General features: G+C 40.6%; 2 protein-coding genes across 2 annotated transcripts in view; one reads left to right on the plus strand and one right to left on the minus strand.

The window, feature by feature from the left end:
- ascc3 (activating signal cointegrator 1 complex subunit 3) overlaps window positions 1-22,749 on the minus strand; it is a 293,488-nt gene extending 270,739 nt beyond the window's left edge. The window contains exons 1-2 of the mRNA XM_084052068.1: window positions 22,652-22,749; window positions 20,060-20,200 (exon numbers count right to left, since the gene is read on the minus strand). Coding sequence (XP_083908194.1) covers window positions 20,060-20,152 — 93 coding nt within the window. The 5' untranslated portion in view covers window positions 20,153-20,200; window positions 22,652-22,749. The remainder of the gene's footprint in view (window positions 1-20,059; window positions 20,201-22,651) is intronic.
- On the plus strand, window positions 14,602-17,477 carry LOC311041609 (uncharacterized protein). Its single transcript, XM_084052069.1, has 3 exons — window positions 14,602-15,275; window positions 15,775-15,837; window positions 16,532-17,477. Exons 1-3 carry the CDS (start codon window positions 14,891-14,893, stop codon window positions 16,573-16,575), a joined length of 492 nt encoding a protein of 163 aa, XP_083908195.1. The 5' UTR covers window positions 14,602-14,890; the 3' UTR covers window positions 16,576-17,477.
- Window positions 22,750-23,086: the final 337 nt, after the last annotated feature.

Here is a 23,086-nt window from a genome sequence, read left to right on the forward strand (position 1 = left end):
GCAGCCACCGTGCTCTTTTAGAGAGGTTTTGAAGGAGAGTAAAGGATTCACATGTTTTTTATGACTGTTGGCAGGGCATTCCCCATTTTGGTGGCATAACAGTAGAAGAACGAATTGAATCCCTTGTTAGGAGCCAAATCTAGGTTGAACGTGATCAGTGGGGCTCCCTCTTGTGTTGCGATTGTGGACGTCATTGACGTTTTTTCAAGTAGTTTGACAGGTATATGGGTGTCTTTGTGGTGTAGTGTATCTTGTAGACCAGGGGTCTTCAACGTTCTCAGGCCAAGGACCCCCTAGCAGAGAAAGAGATGAAGCAGGGACCCCCACTACATATTGTACTGTGTCGCAGAGTGTCAACTTTTTTATAGATTTCGTAGATAGCTGGATTTATGTTAATGTGTATTTTCAGACAGTTAACCTTTTAAATCCTCAATATTTAGTCAACTTGACCATTGGCTCTGTACTTGGTCTGGTCTTTTCCCCCGACTCTCACCGACTCTCCGAAAACAGCAGATCTACAAGCTCACAACGCCTCGCAGCGCGAGGCGTTGTGAGCTTGTAGATCGGCTGTTTTCGGGTAATGTTCCCCATCACACAAAGATTTGGCGGACCCCCTGTAGTAACTCTGAGGACCCCCTAGGGGTCCCGGACCCCCTGTTGAAGAAGCTGTACTCTGTCCTCTACCCTGAGCCATCCCACCCTCGCAAAAATGATGCCTGTCAGCAGAGAGGTGAGGTGACAGCCGCGAGGAGAGACACAGAGAGTCAGTGTTCATCTGACAGCCTGTCTATAAAAGATCGATACATTTTTTAGGTGATAAATATCCCATGCATACAATACACCTTCTACTTTATAACTTTATCAGTACTTTCCATAGTTAGACAACTTGTATCCACTGCATGGCCTCGTTTAACTCTGAAGTATGAAATATGGAGTTATCTGCTTTTGCCAAAAAAACGAACATTATTTTTTATTTGCTTGCTTGTTTGTTTTTTTATAGTTTGAGGGGCACAACAAATCAACAAAGTAATTACACTTAAGGAACCCAAATGGCCAGTGACTCCTGGGTGTATTACATTGAAAATTGTTCATTCTGAACCATTATCATCGTTCACTCAACTTCACTCCAACAGACCGCCCAACTAATTAGGTTGCTTCTGAAGGTACCTAATTGAATTGAATTGGCGTTTGCCATTAACCAATGAGTCTCTCGTTTGGTTCTCACTTCTCAGTTGTTCCAGGGTGAGGTGGAGTTCAATCTTTGTAACATGGCAGTCAGGTAAAAGTGGGTGAAAAGCTTGTTTGAGCTGATTCTCACCATTGCAGTCAAATGGAGAGTGAAAATAGGGAAGAGAGAATAATACACAACTCACTTTAGTATATATATTGCCCTCTAAAACGCTGCTATTTTCTTGCTGTGTTAACCACTTGAATCGCCAGCCTCACTATTCTGGGGGGAACTTTTGCCAAAAGTAGCCGATCTACAAGCTCACAACGCGTTGCAACGCAACACATTGTGAGCTTGTAGATCTGCTATTTGTGGCGAATCGTTTTGTGTAGAGTGAGAAATAAGAGAGAACCAAATGTGCCCTTTACAGGTCTGTTTTTATAAAGTATCAAGTATAGAGGGTTTAAGTGGTACTGAATTTGCAGCACAACAAAAGCTGATTCATCCTAGTTTATGACGGAGGACAATTTCATGATAAATTAGCGTTTTTTTAATCACGATAAACGATATTACCGATTATCGTCCCATGATCCCTACTCCTGATTCCAGGTCCAATTGCAACACTGAAACACAAATCATAAACTGTTCACACAACTCTGTCACAGAACAGAGCGGTGCGGCGCGGGCGCCGTGGACTCGTTTGGCCTCAGAGCCTGTCAGAGCGGACGTGGAATGGAGGTATTTAGATAACAGAAACACACACATTTCCAAGAAAATAGGAAAGCTTGGTTGTATTTTTTCCTCTTGTTCAAATTTAAAATGGCTCCCTACGTAATTATCCCCGAGGCTGACTGTGTAGCCTTGTTGGGAGTCTTTAAGATAAGCAGCACACACACAAGATAAGCAGCGTGCACCCCCCCCCCCCCCCCCCACACACACACACACACACACACAGTATAGAAAACTGAGTTTTGTGATTTGTTTCCAACAAAATTGTAAAAAGATTCAGTCTGCTATTTAACAGCCTGAATAAAAGTGTTAAAAACATGTTTTTTGCCTTGTACATGCATCATTTTATTGATACCTTAGTATTTGCTTCCCAAGTCCCTTTTGTTTGGGACTTTATAAGCCCCAAGTCCCAAACTAAATAATGTTCTTTTTACATATTTTCACTAAACATATTGCTGATTGATTTATCTTGATTAAATAAAACTAAATTGCAGTTTTCACATACTGAAGTACTACTGTATACTGTATGTGCTGGCTAATCTGAAGATCACAAGTGAAACATCAACAGAAATCAAATAATATTGGTATAGTGATGTATAGTGTAAAAAAAAAATCCTAACATATTCTATTTATAACTAAACCAACGTCAATGCTTGTCTTCATTCAATATTATAACATTTAAATAGATTTAGGACTGCCGGGTAACCATATTAAGCAATTTCAACATGTTCCCCAAATAATTGTAAACATTCATTGAAGTAATCTATCTACAGTAATCTATGTCTACAATTTTGTGAGACCTCCGAAACACTGATGCTACTTACATATTTAGTACAAGAGTGAAGAATACAAATGCACACGCTTTATAAAATGTGTACTTTGACCGTCTGGCGCAGGTTTTTTAATCCATTAAGACCGGGAACGCATCTGTGTCATTTGAAAATCTCTTTGGCTTTTCAAAAATAGCAGATATACAAGCTCATAGCGCGGCACCGAGTGCTGCGCTATGAGCTTGTAGATCTGCTATTTTTGAAAAAACGTGAAAATGTGCAAAACGTGCAAATTATTGAATATATATATATATATTTTTTTTTTAAAGCAGACATTTTTAACTTAAATCATTGTTTCTGGGGGTCCCTGGAACATATTTTGAGATGGGGGGGTCCGCTGCCAAATACATATAATTTTGGGGGGTCCTTGATATGGAAAAAGTTTGAGAACCACTGACTATAGCAACATAAGTTTTTTCAAAAAAACAGTTAGGATTTAGAAGACATTTATAGAATCCCCAGAGGCAAAGATTTGAGTTAAAAATGTTCAAATATATATATACTATACTAGAGTTTCGGGGGGCTACGCCCCCCTCAACCCCAGCCGCGCACGGGGCCCAGCGTGGCCGTGTGTATATTGGGGGACCCAAATCGCCGGAGTAAAACTGTGGAGATTTTTTTTTGAAAAAGGAAAAAATTTGAAGAAATAATATTTGTTATGTTTCAGGGGGTCCACAGGGGGTCCGCGGACCCCCTGATGGTCCACTGACCCCCTGTGGAGTGTTGGGACGCGCGGGGACACCCCTGGAACATTTTTTTTTTTTTTCATGAAGGTGGTTGCTTGTTTCTGGCGCTGGCTGTGCAAACCTGGCAACCCAGCGCATGCTGCCGCACAAACGTGGCAACCCAGCGCATGCTGCCGCACGTTACACCAGAAATGGTGCCTGGAGAAAATGGTGACCAAAAAAAAAGTTTGGAAAAAAAGGAAAAAACCCCCGCAGCGGCTGCGTGCTGTTGTGGTGATGAGGTCGTGCGCACGGTAAACGGTACGAAGCTGCCTCCCCTTCCGTTTTGTCCGACATTTGGTGAGTAGAATTAATTATGTTGCGCGGTGGAAAAGCTGTAGTGAGCAGTGAGATGTCCCCTACGCGAGGCGTACAGTGGTTGTACCTTCAGAGTGTCCGGGGTGGCACCCCTCTGGTGCCTCTCTGGTACCACCTACTTTTGCGGTACCGCTTTTTTCTCTGTGGTGCCACTAGATGGCGGTAGAGAGCAACTAATGCCCAGACACAGGCATGTTGTGTCTATTTGAGACAGGGCTGCTTCCAGTCAACAGAGGCTGCAATTGAAGCTGAACTTGTTGAGAAGTGAAACAAATAATTGTATGGGTTATATTATCAAGAAGTATTTTGGTAAATTGCACTCAGTGGGCTTTGAAAGTAGCAATTATTTCTTTAAACACAACTGTGTTTCATGGTGGAAGAAGTGCACAGACATTTTACTTAAGTAAAAGTAGCAATACCACAAAATAAAAATACTCTATTTTATATTTACTTATTTTTAAATATACTTACCAAAAGCTAATGTTCTACAATGTTTGAAAGTAGCCGATCTAGCTTGTAGATCGGCTATTTTCCAATGGCTGTGGTATAACATAGGGCTAAAGTGGTTAATATGTATGTTTTATTATATAACAATTTATATCTGCAGAGTAACTAAAGTTTTCAAATAATTGTAGTAGTGGAGTAAAAGTACACTATTTGCCTTTGCAGGCGTTGTGGAGTAGTAAGTGAAAGTGCACTAATACTCCAGTACAGTAAAAAGAAAACACTTCATCATTTTCCCCAAGATTCTATGGAACCCAAGCGGGATTCGTACCCCGTCCTCTCACCTTTCAGACACATCTGACTAACCGCTATGCTATCAGTTTAGTTGACAAAACGGCTGTATGTGATGAGAAGACACTGCACACAGAATGGGGCATCTAACTTCCAGCTGAACCAGTGCTATGTTACTTGAGTAAAAGTACAAAGGTATTGGCATCAAAATATACTTAAAGTACCAAAAGCTAATGTTCTACAATGTTTGAAAGTAGCCGATCTAGCTTGTAGATCGGCTATTTTCCAATGGCTGTGGTATAACATAGGGCTAAAGTGGTTATGTATGTTTTATTATATAACAATTTATATCTGCAGAGTAACTAAAGTTTTCAAATAATTGTAGTAGTGGAGTAAAAGTACACTATTTGCCTTTGCAGGCGTTGTGGAGTAGTAAGTGAAAGTGCACTAATACTCCAGTACAGTAAAAAGAAAACACTTCATCATTTTCCCCAAGATTCTATGGAACCCAAGCGGGATTCGTACCCCGTCCTCTCACCTTTCAGACACATCTGACTAACCGCTATGCTATCAGTTCAGTTGACAAAATGGCTGTATGTGATGAGAAGACACTGCACACAGAATGGGGCATCTAACTTCCAGCTGAACCAGTGCTATGTTACTTGAGTAAAAGTACAAAGGTATTGGCATCAAAATATACTTAAAGTACCAAAAGCTAATGTTCTACAATGTTTGAAAGTAGCCGATCTAGCTTGTAGATCGGCTATTTTCAAATGGCTGTGGTATAACATAGGGCTAAAGTGGTTAATATGTATGTTTTATTATATAACAATTTATATCTGCAGAGTAACTAAAGTTTTCAAATAATTGTAGTAGTGGAGTAAAAGTACACTATTTGCCCTTGCAGGCGTTGTGGAGTAGTAAGTGAAAGTGCACTAATACTCCAGTACAGTAAAAAGAAAACACTTCATCATTTTCCCCAAGATTCTATGGAACCCAAGCGGGATTCGTACCCCGTCCTCTCACCTTTCAGACACATCTGACTAACCGCTATGCTATCAGTTCAGTTGACAAAATGGCTGTATGTGATGAGAAGACACTACACACAGAATGGGGCATCAGCGCGGCCGCCGTGGCGACTCAGTTGGCGACATGTGGTCTGGCGGTGCGTTGTTTAGTCGATAACAGAGTTGTGGGGTGTGGACACCGAGGGTGCGGAAGTTGGTCGGCATTTATATAGTTAGATAAGATTTGCAAAAATTGTCATGACTTAACAAAAAATAGCAGATCTACAAGCGCATAGCGCGGCACTCGGTGCCGCGCTATGCGCTTGTATATCTGCTATTTTTGAATAGCCCAAAGAAATCTAAAAATGACACAGATGCGTTCCCGGGTCTTAACGGGTTAATATCTCTGTCAAGCCCCTCACACATCAACAACCCACACAGGTTAGCGCAGCATCAGACCTGGCTGCATAGAGAGAGGATTTGAAATAATCTTTTCCCATTTACAGTGGGGTGTATTGCTATCTCCTCGGGGTCAGGAAGTTCAGGCCTTGGCTGGCACAGGCCAGGAGAGAGTATTAACACAATGACTCAATTACAATCAGCACTTTCATGTCGGCTAAAAAAACTGAGCATTTTAACACGAGCGCAAAGATAATCTTCAGAGTGACCCTCGGGTCCTCTTTTCCCTGAAGCAGCAGTTTCTTTTTTTTTACTCAGAGGATTTAACTAAGGGGGTGAGCGTTGCAAAAGTTGCCGCGTGACAACCGCTCCCAACTTAACTCTTTAACCCATTAAGACCGGGAACGCATCTGTGTGTCATTTTTTGATTTCTTTGTGCTTGTATATAGCAGATATAGATCTGCTATTTTTGAAAAATTGTGAACATTCGTGACAAAAACTTGGATTATATATTTTTTTAAGCGAACATTTGTAAAATATTTAGTTCCAGGAACCCTCAGAAGCAAAGATTTGAGTTACAAATGTCCAAAAAAGAAAAGAAAAAACATCAAATATTTGCACAACTTCTCGTGATTTTTCAAAAATAGCAGATACAAGCTCATAGCGTGCCGCGCTCATAGCGTGCCGCGCTTGTAGATCTGCTATTTTTGAATAGCCAAAGAAATCTAAAAATGACACACTTATGCGTTCCCGGTCTTAAAGAGTTAACAGCCAATGACGAGATGTCTCGTCATATTTTGCTGAGGTGCAAGGCTGCCAATGACGAGAACGACGAGATTCTGTGTGTTTTCAGTGGTTTTCCACTAGATGGCGCTGTTCGCTCGTCTATGGCTCGACTATTTGGGCTTCCAGCGAAGCAGAGAAGCAGCGGGTCACGTGATCGCAAAAAAAACAAAAACAGCCCGTTCTCTTCCTTTGTTATTCGATTTGGTAGAATGGCTTTTTCTCCGTTTGTGTTGCTTTTTGGGGGGAAAACAGCCTCCATTCAACTGCCCACAACTATGGAACGGATGATCGCGGCGGCTCGCTCCCCCCCCTCCCCCTCCCCCCCTTTTAAAGCGATCGAGGGATCAGTCATTCTGGAGATGAATATTCTATGATTTTTCAAAGGTTTCGTGAAAACACTCGGAAATCGCTGGCAGTGGCGTGGCAAATTATCATTTATTTCTGGCAGTCAAAGAGTTAATTTCAAGAAGCACATAGGAAGTATAAAGAAATGTGAGATAGTGAAGCGACACGAGTGTGAAGATATGACAGACACTAGAGGTCAAATCCAGTGGTCCACTCTCCCTCTCTCTCACACACACACACACACACACACACACACACACACACACACAAACACACAGTGTGAGATGAAAGCTGTTGGTAGATCTGACACAAGCAGAGAGATAGTCAAGTAAGCACCAAGGGGCAAGGCTGAGATATTTACTATGAGGCCAACCCGGATGTTTAGTAAATGTCCAGCGAGAGGCGCTGTTTCACCCGTGCCGACCTGTGAGTTCAGAAAGAATTTATTTTAACGCAAGCCGATGGGTTTTTACCAACTTTCAGACTCGATTTTCTTACTGTAATAAAAATTGTCATAAATTCTATATGCTTCCAGTCGCTAGTTTAAAGTCTCCTTTCAATCATCAGGATATGCGTTTTGCTAAATTATGGTTCTATTTATTATAAAATTGACGATAAAGTAGGCTATTCTCTAGGAGGGGCGGGATGATTTGATTGACACGCTACACAACCAATAGCATTCATTCCCCGCCCCCCGCTCTTGATTGACAAGTTACCCAACCAATAATGGTCTGAACTCATTCTGACGCGTAGTGAAAGATGGCGGACCAACAGTCTGCAGCAAAGGATTCATTTTCGGTCTGTAGAAAGCAGCGGAGGGGGTTTGTCCATCTCATTTATACAGTCTATGGTAAAGCACACACACACTTATTTCACAAAACGACACAAGACGGACTGACAGTGTAACAAACCGCTCTTGATGGTACCAGATCAAAAAGTCTACTTTGCACAAAGACGTACTGAAGCACAAGACAGGCTTTGATGCCAGCTAAATATAACAGGTCTGCCAGAGGAAAAAAAGGTGTTTATTTATTATTCTTTATTTATTCATTTTTACAGGGGAAAAAAATAAACTTTGGGGAGGTATTTAGTTAGCATGATTATTTTTATCCAATTAAGATGTCAGTTCATTTAGTAAGAAATGCTGCTAGGAGCTCTCTGCACTTTACTGTTCAAAATATGAAGCTGAATGTTTTTAATTATCCCTCCAGGCCAAAGGTCGTGGACAGAGATTATGTATTTGTATTCACAGGTGTCTGTCTGTCTGTCTGTCTGTCTGTCTGTCTGTCTGTCTGTCTGTCTGTCTGTCTGTCTGTCTGTCTGTCTGTCTGTCTGTCTGTCTGTCTATGAATTCAGAGCTGATCTCACAAACTACTGGACCGATCAGTGTCATTTTTGTGCACACTGCCAGTAGGTCAAGGATCAGACCCTTCCTCACCCAGGAAGTCTACCCAGCTCCTTATCCAGACCTCGGTCATATCATAACTTGACTACTGTAACTCGCTCCTTACTGGCCTCCCAGCATGTGCACTTAAGCCCCTCCAAATGATCCAGAATATCCCGGTACACTTGGGGTCTTCAACCAGACAAAATGTTCCCATGTCTCCCACCTTCTCCTTGGCTCCCAGTTACTGCCCGCAGAGAGTACAAAACACTGACGTTGGCCTACGAAGCAACCAAAAAACTATATGGCAACCCCATATCTTCAAAGCCTGATCCAACCCTACAACCCCTCCCGATCACTCGGATCAGCTAACACTGGGAAGTTGTCAGAACCTTCCTTAACCCATTAAGACCTGGAACTGTGTCATTTTTAGATTTGAGCTAAAAAGCATTATTTTACACTTTGGCTATTCAAAAATAGCAGATCTACAAGCTCATAGCGCGGCACCGAGTGCCGCGCTATGAGCTTGTAGATCTGCTATTTTTGAAAAATCGTGAAAATGTGTGCAAATCTTTGAATATATATATTTTTTTAAGCGCTCAAATCTTTGCTTCTGGGGGTCCCTGGAACTAAATATTTTGATGGGGGTCTGCAGCCAAATACATATAATTTTGAGGGTCCTTGACATGAAAAGGTTTGAGCACCACTGATATAGAAACATATGTTTTTGAGAATACTGTTGAGATTTAGGAGACATGTAGAATCGGCTTCAGGTCTCAATGGGTTAAAACATCCAGGACAACGCTCCACACGCCCCCCCCAGACTCTTCTCCCCAAACTGTGGAACAAACTCCCCATTGCAGTCAGAACTGCAGACTCACTCCCAATGTTCCGCCGTAATCTGAAGACCTCTTTATCGCGTTCAATCCAGGAACGCATCTGTGTCATTTTTTGATTTTAGCTACAACCTTTGGCTATCATTAGATTATTAGCTAGATTATTGTCTTTGTGCATTTGATGTATGTGTGTAAAAACTAAGGATTTAGCCTTAGGAGATGATCAGTCCACTTTGTCAGGCTGCCTGATAAAAACACGATGGGTCCTAGGCTATTGCTTTCATAATTGTTTACAATGGTCCACCTTAACTTACAAAGAAAACATGTTGTCATGCATTTAACTGTTATATGTGTTTTTAAAAGGAATGGTATATTCGTGACAAAAGGTTTTCTTTGTTATTTAGTTTCCATTCCATTTTGAACAGCCATACGCCTTTGTGACAGACCAATTTATCAACACAGGAACACAAAACTGATCTGACTATTAGAAGCAATATACTGCATAGTGCATACTGTACTTGCAATTATTGTTTTAAATGAAAATGAAACTAAATGGATTTCCCGAGGTCCATTAGGGGTTGAGTCTGTCATTGTGGACCCACGAAGTTACTTCTAAACTGAAAATGCGAGACGGCACCGACTATTCTGACCAAAATCATATGTTGGCCTGATGTTTGCTGGGACTTTTTGATGATTATCCACGTGAACAACACATATTCCAAGAATAAAAGTGATGGTGCTACGTTATGGTTGTTTGGAAAACGGAAAGGAAAAGTTCTGACAATTTAGATGGGCATAATTCAGTCAGTGTTTTGAGTGTTTCATCTTCTCACTATGGTGAATGGGAAGGAAGAAGATTTAAGTCGGTGGGTATTTTGGCACTTAAAGTGCCAAAATACTTACCGACAAACTTTAAATTGATGACGGCATTTTAGAAATTAGCTTAATTATTTTCCTGTCCTGATAATGCAGGCTCTCCTATGGGTGCCAGACAGACCAGTGAAAATCCTTTAGGAACAAATGGCATTAATCAGCCCAAAAGATTTATACCAGTTGGAATAGTACTACGGTTATATTGTGGCCTAATTGATTTTTTCATACCTCAAAGTATAGGCCTAAATCACATCCGTTACAGCGGGGATGATGCTCAACCTTTCTACTTTCAAGGACTCCCAGTTTGATATGCATTAAAGCCACGGACCCCCATTTGATGATACTCTAATCTCTGGGACCCAAATCTAAGAACATTTTACTGTTAACCCATTCAAGCTGGGAAAGCATCGGTCATTTTAGATTTCTTTGGCTATAAAAATAGCAGATATACAAGCTCATAGCGCGGCACCGAGTGCCGCGCTATGAGCTTGTAGATCTGCTATTTTTGAAAAAGAATCGTGAAAATGTGTGAAAATCTTTGAATATATATTTTTTTAAAGCGAATTTGACAAATGTTCATTTGTGAAACATTTGACAAAATGTCTTCTAAATCCTAACCGTTTCCTGAAAAACTATTGTTGCTATATCAGTGGTCCTCAAACTTTTTCTTGTCAAGGACCCCCAAAATGATATGTATTTGGCCGCCGACCCCATCAAAGATTTGAGTTAAAAATGTTCGCTTTAAAAAATATATATATTCAAAGATTTACACAAATTCTCACGATTTTCCAAGAATAGCTGATCTACAAGCTCATAGTGCTTGTCTATGACAAATCTAAAATGACTTTAAAAATGACACATGATTATGGTCTGTGATACTCCAGGGGTCCCAGGGCTCCGTGTTGAGAACCATACCCTTGAAAGTACGTGTTACCCAATAAAAATTGAGTTAAAAAAAAAGAAAGTACGTGTTAAATAGAGCTGTGTTTTTTTTGGCTGAAATACTTTGGGAGAATGTTGCCTAAAAATATTTATTATTTCCTATTCATGTTTATGTAGACATTTAGGCAACATAAGCTACTATCTCTTACCAAGCAATGTGTTTTATTTTTGCAGCATTACAGCTGGCCTTGTAGTAGTGAACCATTACTCTCTTGAAAAATGCTCAGAAAGGGATCCTTGATATCAAATCAAAGAAAGCGGTCCCGCACACTGTCTGGAACATGCAAAAAAAGACGTTTTGGTCGTTAGACCTTCATCAGGACAAACATGCATTCACTCTTGTAAAATGAAAAACTTGTTCAAAGAGCACAAAACACGTTTTGTACTCATTGTAATGGGTCCTCTAGTCTAGTCAGCTAATGTTGGTAGCTGACCATTTGTGAAGTAGTGAAATGTTCATCCCAACTTCAATTTGTACAGCAGAGAAATATAATAAGGGTTTGATTATAGTCTGGTACTACAAGTTCCAAATCCGGGAATTCAATCAAAATGACAAAGGCCAGGAACTAGACTAGAGTGCAAGATATTTAGAGCTGGTACCTGGCCTGCTCCATTGCTAGCATCTTCATCGAACTTGTTGCTTCAATCCAACATTAACCGAACTCATCATTTAACCCATTAAGACCTGAAGCCGATTCTACACATGTCTTCTAAATCCCAACAGTATTCTGAAAAAAACGTATGTTTCTATATCAGTGGGGCTCAAACTTTTTCATGTCAAGGACCCCCAACATGATATGTATTTGGCCGCGGACCCCCCATCTTAAAATATTTTGTTCCATGGACCCCCAGAAGCAAAGATTTGAGTAAAAAAATGTTCGCTTTAAAACAATATACAGTATATTAAAAAATGTGCACACATTCAAAAATAGCAGATACTGCAATACTATGAGCTTGTAGATCTGCTATTTTTGAAGAGCCAAAGTGTGAAATAATGCTTTTTTTAGCTCAAATCAAAAAGTGACACAGATGCGTTCCAGGTCTTAAAGGACGACTTCACCACTTTTCAACATATCTTCATATAATAGGTCCTCACTAATGCTCATGATAAAATGGTAAAAAAAAAATCTAATCAGTCTTTGTCTCAGAGGAGGGCTGTAGACAGTTCAGAAACCCGTCTACCAGTGACATCATCGATGGGGAATCCAAGCTAATAGAAACTGTAGGCTTTGTATTCCTGGAAAGTTGCAATGCAATAATATATCCCATTGTTCTCGCCTTAATACAAATCTGAATTAAAAAAAATAATGTAATCTTTTTGGGGAAAAAAATCCTGCTTAACGATGATGTCACTGGTAGACGGGTTTCTGGACTGTCCACAGCCCTCCTATGAGACACAGACCAAGTAGAAAAAAATGGTATAATTTTATCATAAGCATTAGTGAGGACCTATTATATGAAGATATGTTGAAAAGTGGTGAAGTCGTCCTTTAATGGATTAAAATAATAACTTTAGTGAGTGAAAAAAACGTTATCAGTGGGCCTCAGTGATGGTCTGACCAGGGTTCTTGCTCAGTCTGAACTGAACTGACATCCACCGATCTACATCAGCGCAAACAGCTCCACCGTCCAGCGCAGTGAGTAGTATATGACCTGAACCCCACGAAAAACACTTCTATAGAGCAGTGGTTCTCAACCAGTGGTCCCGGGACCACCAGTGGTCCTTGAAGGGGTTCCAGGTGGTCCCCAGCTAAATAGTAGATAGTTAGGAACCAAATGGACCCTTATGGGTCTGTAACTCTGAGAGTGTACAAATGGAACCAAATGGACCCTAACGGGTCCATTTGGTTCCATTTGTACACTCTCAGAGTTAAATGAACATTGATTTTACAATACAAATTGGGGTCCCAGAGATAGAAATGTTATTAAATGGGGGTCCGTGGCCTTAATGCATGTCAAACTCGGGGTCCTTGAAATTAAAATGGTTGAGAATCACTGCTAGAGCCGTAAAAATATTGTCTTATGAGGGGGTCCCTGGCATATCTTTTCAAATGGGTGTCAATTTGGGGGTCCTTGACATGAAAAGGGTTGAGAACCACTGCTATAGAGCTCTCAGAGACCAGACGCAATTTGAGCTACTTGAGCATGATAGGCTCAGCCCGTACTACTACTACTACTAGTACTACTACTACTACTACGGAATGATGTCTAGTTGTCCATCACAAGGTACTGTAGCAGCCTATAATAATAATACAAGGAGGAGGGCTGGGTCCTTTTACGTTGGCCAGAGGGGACCCTCTTCAGTTTTCCATTCCCTTGAAGAGACTCAAAACGTTCTACAGTACCACCTGCTTTCTACCATAAAGTATAATAGTCTTTAGTTCTTTTCTCTGGCACATAAAGCATAAAGCGCTCCAATCATTGTCCAATCTTCTCCTTTTTTTTTTGTTTTCATGAGGGGTCAACGTCAACCGATAATTTGCAAGGATTCCAGGGGGGATAACAAAAAAATGTTCAAGAGCCTACGAGATCTACAAGCTCATACGCACTCGGTGCCGTGCTATGAGCTTGAGCTTGAGTATCTGCTATTTTTTTTGAATAGCCAAAGAAATCTTAAAGCGACACAGATGCGTTCCCGGTTTGAATTGGTTAACCCATTGAGACCTGAAGCTGATTCTACATGTCTCCTAAATCCCAAGTTTTCTGAAAAACATATTTTTCTATATCAGTGGTGCTCAATCTTTTTCGTGTCAAGGACCCCCAAAATTATATGTATTTGGCCACAGACCCCCATCAAAATATTTTGTTCCAGGGACCCCCAGAAGCAAAGATTTGAGTTAAAAATGTTCGGTTTAAAAATATATATATTCAAAGATTTGCACACATTTCCATGAATTTTCAAAAATAGCAGATCTACAAGCACATAGCGCGGCACTCGGTTCCGCGCTACGAGCTTGTATATCTGCTATTTTTGAATAGCCCAAAGTGTAAAATAATGCTTTTTAGCTCAAATCTAAAAATGACACAGTTCCAGGTCTTAACACATTACCTACTATCCACGGTTCTACTCGTGAATCAAAATGTACCCCTTTACCTGCCACGGGCTCATTCACGGTTTAAACCGTGAATGTGTTTTTTCATTGATTTACTGTATATTACACTGTTGCGCAGCCTGTGCGTTAATATTGGACCTGTAGATGAAGGGGTTAACCGAAAAAACACGTGATCAGTCAGCTGATCACAAACAGCTGTTTGCCCAAATGTGACAAAATGGAGACGGTAGTGCAGCATCGGCCATTGCGCCCAAACATTTGAGAGAGACAGAGAGTGACGGTGATCGGAGTGAAAAGAGTGGGGGTTGGTAACAGCAATAGAGTTAAAATTATTTTTGAGACAGGTCAGTCAGTGTGTGAGACAGTTTGTGAGTCAGTTAGTGATTGAGAGAGTGTGTGTGTGTGTGTGTGTGTGTGTGTGTGTGTGTGTGTGTGTGTGAGAGTGTGTTAGAAAGTGTGAGCGTTTGAGTGTCTTTAGTTTAGTTTTAGTTTTTTAGTGTTTAGTTTTATTTCAGTCGAGAGAAGAGAGGAGAAGAGAGGAGAGGAGAGGAGAGGAGATCATTTGGTGTAGTGTGGTCGGAGAGAGAGGAGAAAAGCTTGTAGTTATCGGGGAGAAGAGGAGAGATCATTTGGTGTGGTCGGAGAGCGGAGCAGAGAGGAGAGGAGAGGTCAGTTATAGTGATCGGGAGAGGAGAAGAAAAGAAAAGAGGAGATCAGATATAGCGTAGTATAAGATAATACTGTCTCTCTCTGTGATAATATGAGGGCAAAAAAAAACTCAAACAGGGGCGCCAAACAAGTGACCGGTTCGCTACGCCAGCAGACACTGTTGGAGTCGTTGATGACTCGGGCTACTGGGGCACAACCAGCGCCGCTTGTGGACGATAAGAAGCGGTTACGCCAGTTACTGGGATTGGGCCCATCTACTCCGGTGGACGGGGAGGACGAGCAACAGTTAGTGGGGGCGACCTCTACTACGCCCGCAACGGGCCCATCTACTCCGGTGGACGGGGAGGACGAGCAACAGTTAGTGGGGGCGACCTCTACTACGGCCGCAGCGGGCCCATCTACTGCCGCGGTACCGACCGATGGTGTTCGTCGGAGCGGCAGGACCCGTCCGGAGCCCGGAGCTCACTTCAGCAGTGGTAAGATTATTTTTTATTGTGTTTTATTGTGTGTGTTTGGTGGACTAGACACGAGAAGTTGTTGCCAGGTCTGCTTATAAGTTATAAGAGACACACACACACACACACACACACACACACACACACACACACACACACACACAGAGTAGCATGGGGACACCGTCTCTGATTATGATGTTAGCCTATATATTTACTGTGCTGGTGAGTGATGCCTCATAAAAATAGCAGATCCACAAGCTTGTGAGCTTGTAGATGGCTGCTATTTTTATTCTTTTTTTTTGTAGGGGGATGCAGGTGCACAAAGCACTCTCCTCTGACCTTGTCTATAAAAATAGCAGATCTACAAGCTCGTTGTGAGTTTGTAGATCTGCTATTTTTATGGGGGAGTAGGCAGGTGTGCTTTATTGTAAGTCACTCTGTCTGGATAAGAGTGTTTGCTAAATACCTAAATTGATTTGATCTTCATAATATTTACCAAGTATTTGATATTTCATTTCAGACTTTGACATGGTTGAGGATGTGGAGGATGGCCGGACAACCCTGGCCAGACCATCTAGCAGAGGTAAGAACTTTTTCTGTATGACACTTGTACACAGGAATACAAAATTGCTAAAACCCCACAGAACAATGGTACATGTAGCCTATATATTTACCATGCATGTGTGTGGTGCCATAAAAAATGTCCAGTTCATGTCAACAAACCTTTTCAAAATCCTCTTTGATCTGAATTGGACTGACAGTAGATTCACACACAACATGGGGACACAGTCTGATTATGAAGGATGATAATGTAGCCTACAGTATATATTTACTATGTTCTATTGTGTGATGCCTTATACAATTGCTAAAACCCCACAAAACAATGGTACATGTAGGCTATATATTTATCATGCATGTGTGTGGTGCCATAACAAATAGCAGATCTACAAGCTCGTTGTGAGTTTGTAGATCTGCTCTTTTTATTCTTTTTTTTGGAGGGGGATGCATGTGCACACAGCCCCCCTGTGTGTTGATCTGAATTGGACTGACTATAGATTCACACACAACACTGTAGCACCACCAACACACTCTGTCTGATTATGAATGATGATAATGTAGGCTATATATTTACTATGTTCTATTGTCGGATGCCTTATAAAAATAGCAGATCTACAAGCTCTTTGTGAGTTTGTAGATCTGCTATTTGTAGTCGCTCTGTCTGGATACGAGTGTTTGCTAAAAGTCTAAATTGGTATTTTGTGTATGTATATTTACAGCTATCCGACAGCCCTGCCGACTTTCTACAGCTACTCCTGCCTGATGTTCTGCTCCAGGAGATATGCAACCAAACCAACTCATATGCTAAGCAGAGACTTTCAGAGAAGCCACATGCCAGAGGAAAGCGTTGGACAGCATTGACCGTTGTAGAGCTGAAGCGTTTCCTGGGGCTGCTGTTTCTGTCTGGGCTTGTTTCCAAACCTGAGCTTTCACACTACTGGTCAACCGATGAGAACCTAGTAACACCGTTCTTCGGCAGGACCATGAGCAGGAACCGCTTCCAGTTGATTTGGAGCAATCTTCACTTCAATGACACTCCTTCTAAAGACCCGATAAGTATGGCATCAAATCTTATATGCTCTGTGACTCAACGACCGGCTATCTTCACAACATGAAGCCAGACTGTGGCATCAAGTGTTCCATCCCGGATACCGTCACCTACCTGCTAGGAGGCCTTGCAGGTGAAGGATACCGATTGTGGATGGACAACCTCTACAATAGCAATCTCTACAATATAACCCTGTAACAATTGAGCACACACACACACACACCCCCCCACACACACACACACACACACACACACACACACACACACACACTCTCTCTCTTTATTACTTTGAAAAGAAAGACTTTGAGCTGTGTTGCACTTGATATGCCATGTGATAAAATGTGTTCAAAAGCAGTTTTTTTAAAATAAAGTATTGTTTACATGACTGATGTCAATGAAGGCGAAAAATAAACGTCAAAGACTTGAAATCATTTTTTATGTCTAAACGTGTTTCTTTCACTAAAACTCTGAATCCAAGAGAAAGCTGTATGCAACTACCTCTAGCTAAAAAACAGAACATGCTATAAACTTACTTTTTTCCCAGATGAAAGAAGAGATTCTAAGCTTTATTTTGAGATATTCCATGTGTTCATAGTCCTAGCACAAAACATTCTGTGTGTCCCCAAAGATTTTTATGACTAAACGTGTTTATTTTACTAAATCGCTTATATCTCTGAATCTAAAGCAGTTTATTTTAATTTTTTATTTTTATAAAGTATTGTTTACATGACTGATGTCAATGAAGGCGAAAAATAAACGTCAAAGACTTGAAATCATTTTTTATGTCTAAACGTGTTTCTTTCACTAAAACTCTGAATCCAAGAACAAAGGACAGTTTTTGGTGAAAACAAGCTGTATTCAACTACCTCTAGCTAAAAAACAGAACATGCTATAAACTCACTTTTTCTTTCAGATGAAAGAAGAGATTCTAAGCTTTATTTTGAGATATTCCATGTGTTCATAGTCCTAGCACAAAATGTTCTGTGTGTCCTCAAAGATTTTTATGACTAAACGTGTTTATTTTACTAAATCGCTTATATCTCTGAATCTAAGAAAAAAATGTCATTTTTTGGTGAAAGCAAGCTGTATTCAACTACCTCTAGCTAAAGAACAGAACATGCTAGAAACTCACTTTTTCTTTCAGATGAAAGAAGAGATTCTAAGCTTTATTTTGAGATATTCTATGTGTTCATAGTCATAGCACAAAATGTCCTGTGTGTCCTCAAATATTAGTCAGAATGGTCAAAATCCCTGGCACTGAGGGAACCTTTTCTGAAAAACCCCTCTGGCAGGGAATGTGTTAATGGGTTAATGCTGGTAAATGGTGAATTTGACGTGTACAAATGGAACCAAATGGACCCATAAAGGGTCCATTTGGTTCCATTTGTACACTCTCAGAATGACAGACCGGTAAGGGTCCGTTTGGAACCCCTACAAAAGGAACCCTGAGGGTAACTTTGAGAACCACTGTCCCAGATTTTTTTCGGATCTGTACTGTCTCGGTATCGACCGATACGCAAGTTATGGGTATCTGAATCTGTATCGGGAAGGCAGACTGGCACGCACGATCAGTTCAACTTTTCAACGGGTCAAACATTTGCCAAATTGTCAAATAATATAAGATAGAGGCAAAAATTGTGAAAATAGCCGATCTACAAGCTGTCGTTGCGAGGAGTTGTGAGCTTGGAGATCTGCAATTTTCACTATATTTAGCTGTGGAACCGAGTCAAACAAATCGTAATGCCTTAACTCCTACAATCAAAGTGCTTGTCAGGGTGAAGGGTCCCCAGTTCAAATATGATCATTTTGTGGGTTGAGAGCCAGTGTTTTAAGCTACTGTAATCTGATCCTAGGTCAGCCTAATAATCATTATGTAGCATTTCGTGCGCTGCTCTCCTGATGACCGCCGAGTACAGATCAACTCGCATATTATAAAAAGGAAAGAAGGGGGGTCGCAACTCACTTTTAATGCACCAAACTTTATTCCCCAACAGCAGCAAATAACTAGTTGCTGCTGTTTGGAGCATTAAAAGTGAGTTGCGAGCCCTTCTTTCGTTTATTGCTCATTTTGCTGCTCTTGCAGTTTGTCTGATGAAGTCGGAGGATGTGTGTTATTTTTTTGTCTTTGAAGATCCACTCGGATATTAAACATAATGATAAACAGACCCGGGACCCGAGGTAATAGAATCGGAACAGACCCGGATCCAACTGCCCATCATAAAACATGGACCCAAACCCAAACCAATAGGTATTGTCTCTGGGGTTTTTGGGTTTGGGTGGAACCCATGAAGACCTCTATAGTTCAGTTGTCAAACATGTGTTTGATGGCTGTCATTATCTCTCAGAAGGACAATTATTATGTCAAAACTTCAGCACGTGTGACAACAAAGAAATATTCATCATGATGCAACTCTCGCCCTAAACCGTTAAAACCGTGAAAGCAGCCGTGTGTGTGATTTAACATTTGTGCGTTGGCTATTTATTTTTTACATTTCCGTAAAAAAAAAAAAAAGTGTGAAAAGATTTAGAAAGTGGGAGAACTACTGATTTAGAAGGTATTTGTAGAATCATCCTCACATCTTAATGGGTTAAATGTGTGTGTGTCATGACAAGCCGTTGATTCTGGGTCCGCTCCAGGGACCCAGAATCCTCGAGGGGGGGGTCAAATGAACCCTTTAGGTCTGGAACTCTGAGTGTGTGTAGTACCAATGGAACCAAATGGACCCGTTCCATTGGTACACTCTCAGAGTTATGGGGGTCCTTGAAATAAAAAAAAAAGTTTGAGAAACACTGTTGGTTGGTTCTCAACCTTTTTCATGTCAAGGAACCCCAAATTGATATATTTGACTCCCACCTGAAAATATGTTGTGCCAGGGACCCCCAGAAGCAAAGATTTGTGTTAAAAATGTTCACCTTTAAAAAAAATGATTTGCACACATTTTCAAGATTTTTCTAAAAATAGCAGATCTACAAGCTCATAGCGCGGCACTCGGTGCCGCGCTATGAGCTTGTAGATCTGCTATTTTTGAATAGCTAAAGTACAACATAATAGTTAAGGTGATTAAACCGATTGTGACTGAGTATTAACTACTTTAGCTGGGTACCCCCTCCAAGGACCCCTGGGAGGCCCCGGACCCCACTTTAAGAACCACTGTTGTAGACTATTCCAAGGAAATTCAAGAAAATGACCGCTCCTCACCCTCAAGTCGTAGACATGATGCTCGGCTAGATCGTCCCTCTTGCTGACGTTGGTGAAGGAGCGCAGTGCTCCTGTGAGCCGTGGTGGAGACATGGCTCTGTGACACTATGGTCCATACGCTGTTAAGAGTCCAATGGATCACTGGCAGACAAAGACACAAGACAAGGTAGACACAGCTATCAAAGTTGACCTTATATTCAGCACTCCTAGACATTTTCAACTCAACTTCAACCCCTGATATAGAAACATATGATTATTTTTTTTTAACACATTTTAGGATTTAAAATACATTTGTAGAATCCCCAGGAGCAAAGATTTGAGTTAAAAATAAATCACTTAAATATATATATATATGTATATTCAAAGATTTGCACAAATGTTCACGATTTTTCAAAAATAGCAGATCTACAAGCTCATAGCGCGGCACTCGGTGCCGCGCTATGAGCTTGTAGATCTGCTATTTTTGAATAGGCAAAGCCAATAATGGTTAAAGGAGTAGTTCACCCACAAAATGACGTATTTTCTATCAATTGCACACCCCATGAAGCCTTGAATCCATGGATTTGTTTTTGTCGCATTCCTAAGCTAATAATTTGATTCCCGTCTCCTACCAGCTAATGTATACGGTAGGAGACACAAAGTAGATTCTTTGTGTCTCCTACCGGAAATACACCCAGTCATCAAATTATTGGCTTTAGGAATGCCACAAAAACAAAAACAAATCCCTGAATTGAAGGCTTCATGGGGTGTGCAATTGATAGAAAATAAGTCATTTTTTGGGCGAACTCCTCCTTTAAAGTGGTTAAAATCTATGGACATCAGCATTATATCAAGCTTAAATATCAAGACATTTAACATAATTGATTGATTGATTGATAGATATATATATATAGGCTGAAAGGATAACACAAAAAAAGTCCTGAGGACTTGTTTCCATTGTGGTTCCTATGTATTCAAACTCATCAACATAGCATAACAAAATAACACAATATAATCAATCAACAAATACAAACACTATATGTACAGGAGAAAAGGTAAAACGTTGGCTGCTGTTGTTGTTGTTTAAACACCCTATAAACGTTAGATAAGACTGAAGCCTCCGTGTTCAAAAACAACAGTTTCCAACCAGGATAATAATTAGTAAACTGTGCAAACGTCATGATGATGGCTGAATAGGCTCTATGCACAGCAGCCATATTATCACTTCCTTCACAGGTGTTACCAATGATACTAATGAAGGCTCTGTTCCATTTAGTCTGGCACAGTGGTTTCCACGACCCCCATAACTCTGAGAGCGTACAAATGGAACCAAATGCCATTTGGTTCCATTTGTACGCTCTCAGAGTTACACACCTGTAAGGGGCCATTTGGAAGCCCATGAGGGTCCCCGGACCCCAACTGCAGACCCACTGGTGTAACAGAGTGTTTCCAGTGAGCCAACATGCAAAATATCAGCACCCTGACTCTGTTTGACCAGAATGGAACAGAGCCTTCATTAGTATCACCTGTGAATGTCTTCATAATATGGCTGCTGTGAATAGAGCCTATCTACACCACATGAGGCAGCTAGCCAGTATCTGCAATAATGTTGTAGTGTTAGGCACTGGCAGATACAAAGATACAGGCTACCTTTTTCAATTGAAGCGACATACTTCATATAACATGACGAATTGAAGATACAAAGTTACATCAGACTTCCGTAGCTGCTACAACAGCTTACAAAAGCTACAGAAAAGTTGAGCTGGTTTCAACTTCAGCTACAATGTTACAATGCTGTGTATCTTTCTATCTGCCTGTGTGGACAGAGTAACATTGCAGAGAAGGCTTGCTTCTAACGTTAAATAATAATAATTCGGCACAATATACAATGGTACAGTATATATGTTATAGATAAAAGATATTTACAAATAATACCAGTGGTGTAAAGTATAAGTACATTTACTCAAGTGCTGTACGTACAATTTTGAGGTACTTTTACTTTACTGGAGTATTTCCAATTGTCAATACTTTTACCTCTACTTCACTACATCTCAGAGGCAAATATTGTACTTTTACTCCATTATTTTAAACTTTTAGTTACTTTGCAGATATAAATGATCACATTATAAAACATACATCAACCACTTTAGCCCTATAGTATACCTAGGCTGTTTGAAAACAGCAGATCTACAAGCTTGTAGATCTGCTGTTTTCTAACACTTTAGTACTTACTTTTGGTACTTTAAGTATATTGTAATGCCAATGCTTTTGTACTTTTACTCAAGTTACATATTGAACACAGGTGTTTTACTTGTAACAGAATATTTTTCTACATTGCAGTATTGCTACTTTTACTAAGTAAAATATCTGAGTACTTCTTCCACCACTGCAGTAATATATACCATATAGTAATAGATACAGATATTTACTAATGCAAAGTGAACTGACAGGCAGTCACATAACATAAGGTTAGCATGCTAGCTAGCTACTTTAGCATCCCTGCTGCCTGCCACGTCTCCTAACAGTGTTCTAACAAGGTGTTGAGGTCTTGACAACAACATATAAGAGACTTATCATAACGTATATGTATAAAAACAGTGGTTATTAACTTACATGTATGTCCAGCTCTTTCACAAGCCCGTTATTATGACACTCTGACAGGTACTGTACTGCTGCTAATGTGTCAACAGAGCGGCATGCGTGCGCTAAGCATTGTGGGTAGTGTGGTTCACTTCTTTAGGAACAAGACTGTATGGCGACCAACCGCTCAAAGGACTACAATATCCAGAAACACACAGGACTACAATATCCATAATGCACAGGGACACGTTGTCATGACGCATGAAGAGAAGAGAGACACAGATTCAGAGACCCAGCATGAAGTCTGAAGACAGAATGCATTTTATTGTAACCTAAACCTACAGTACGTACAATATTAACTCCCTCTTTATTTTCTATTTATTCTCTCTCTCTCTCTCTCTCTCTCTCTCTCTCTCTCTCTCTCTCTCTCTCTCTCTCTCTCTCTCTCTCTCTCTCTCTCTCTCTCTC

This window comes from Gymnoscopelus microlampas (assembly GCF_963454915.1).
Source record: "Gymnoscopelus microlampas genome assembly, chromosome: 3".
Lineage (NCBI taxonomy): Eukaryota > Metazoa > Chordata > Actinopteri > Myctophiformes > Myctophidae > Gymnoscopelus > Gymnoscopelus microlampas.

Excerpts from the sequence above, each read along its gene's own strand:
- LOC311041609 (XM_084052069.1), top strand. The coding sequence starts at position 14,891 with ATGAGGGCAAAAAAAAACTCAAACAGGGGCGCCAAACAAGTGACCGGT. Across the intron at positions 15,276-15,774 it reads CGGAGCTCACTTCAGCAGTG|ACTTTGACATGGTTGAGGAT; the intron begins GTAAGATTATTT and ends ATTTCATTTCAG. Across the intron at positions 15,838-16,531 it reads GGCCAGACCATCTAGCAGAG|CTATCCGACAGCCCTGCCGA; the intron begins GTAAGAACTTTT and ends GTATATTTACAG.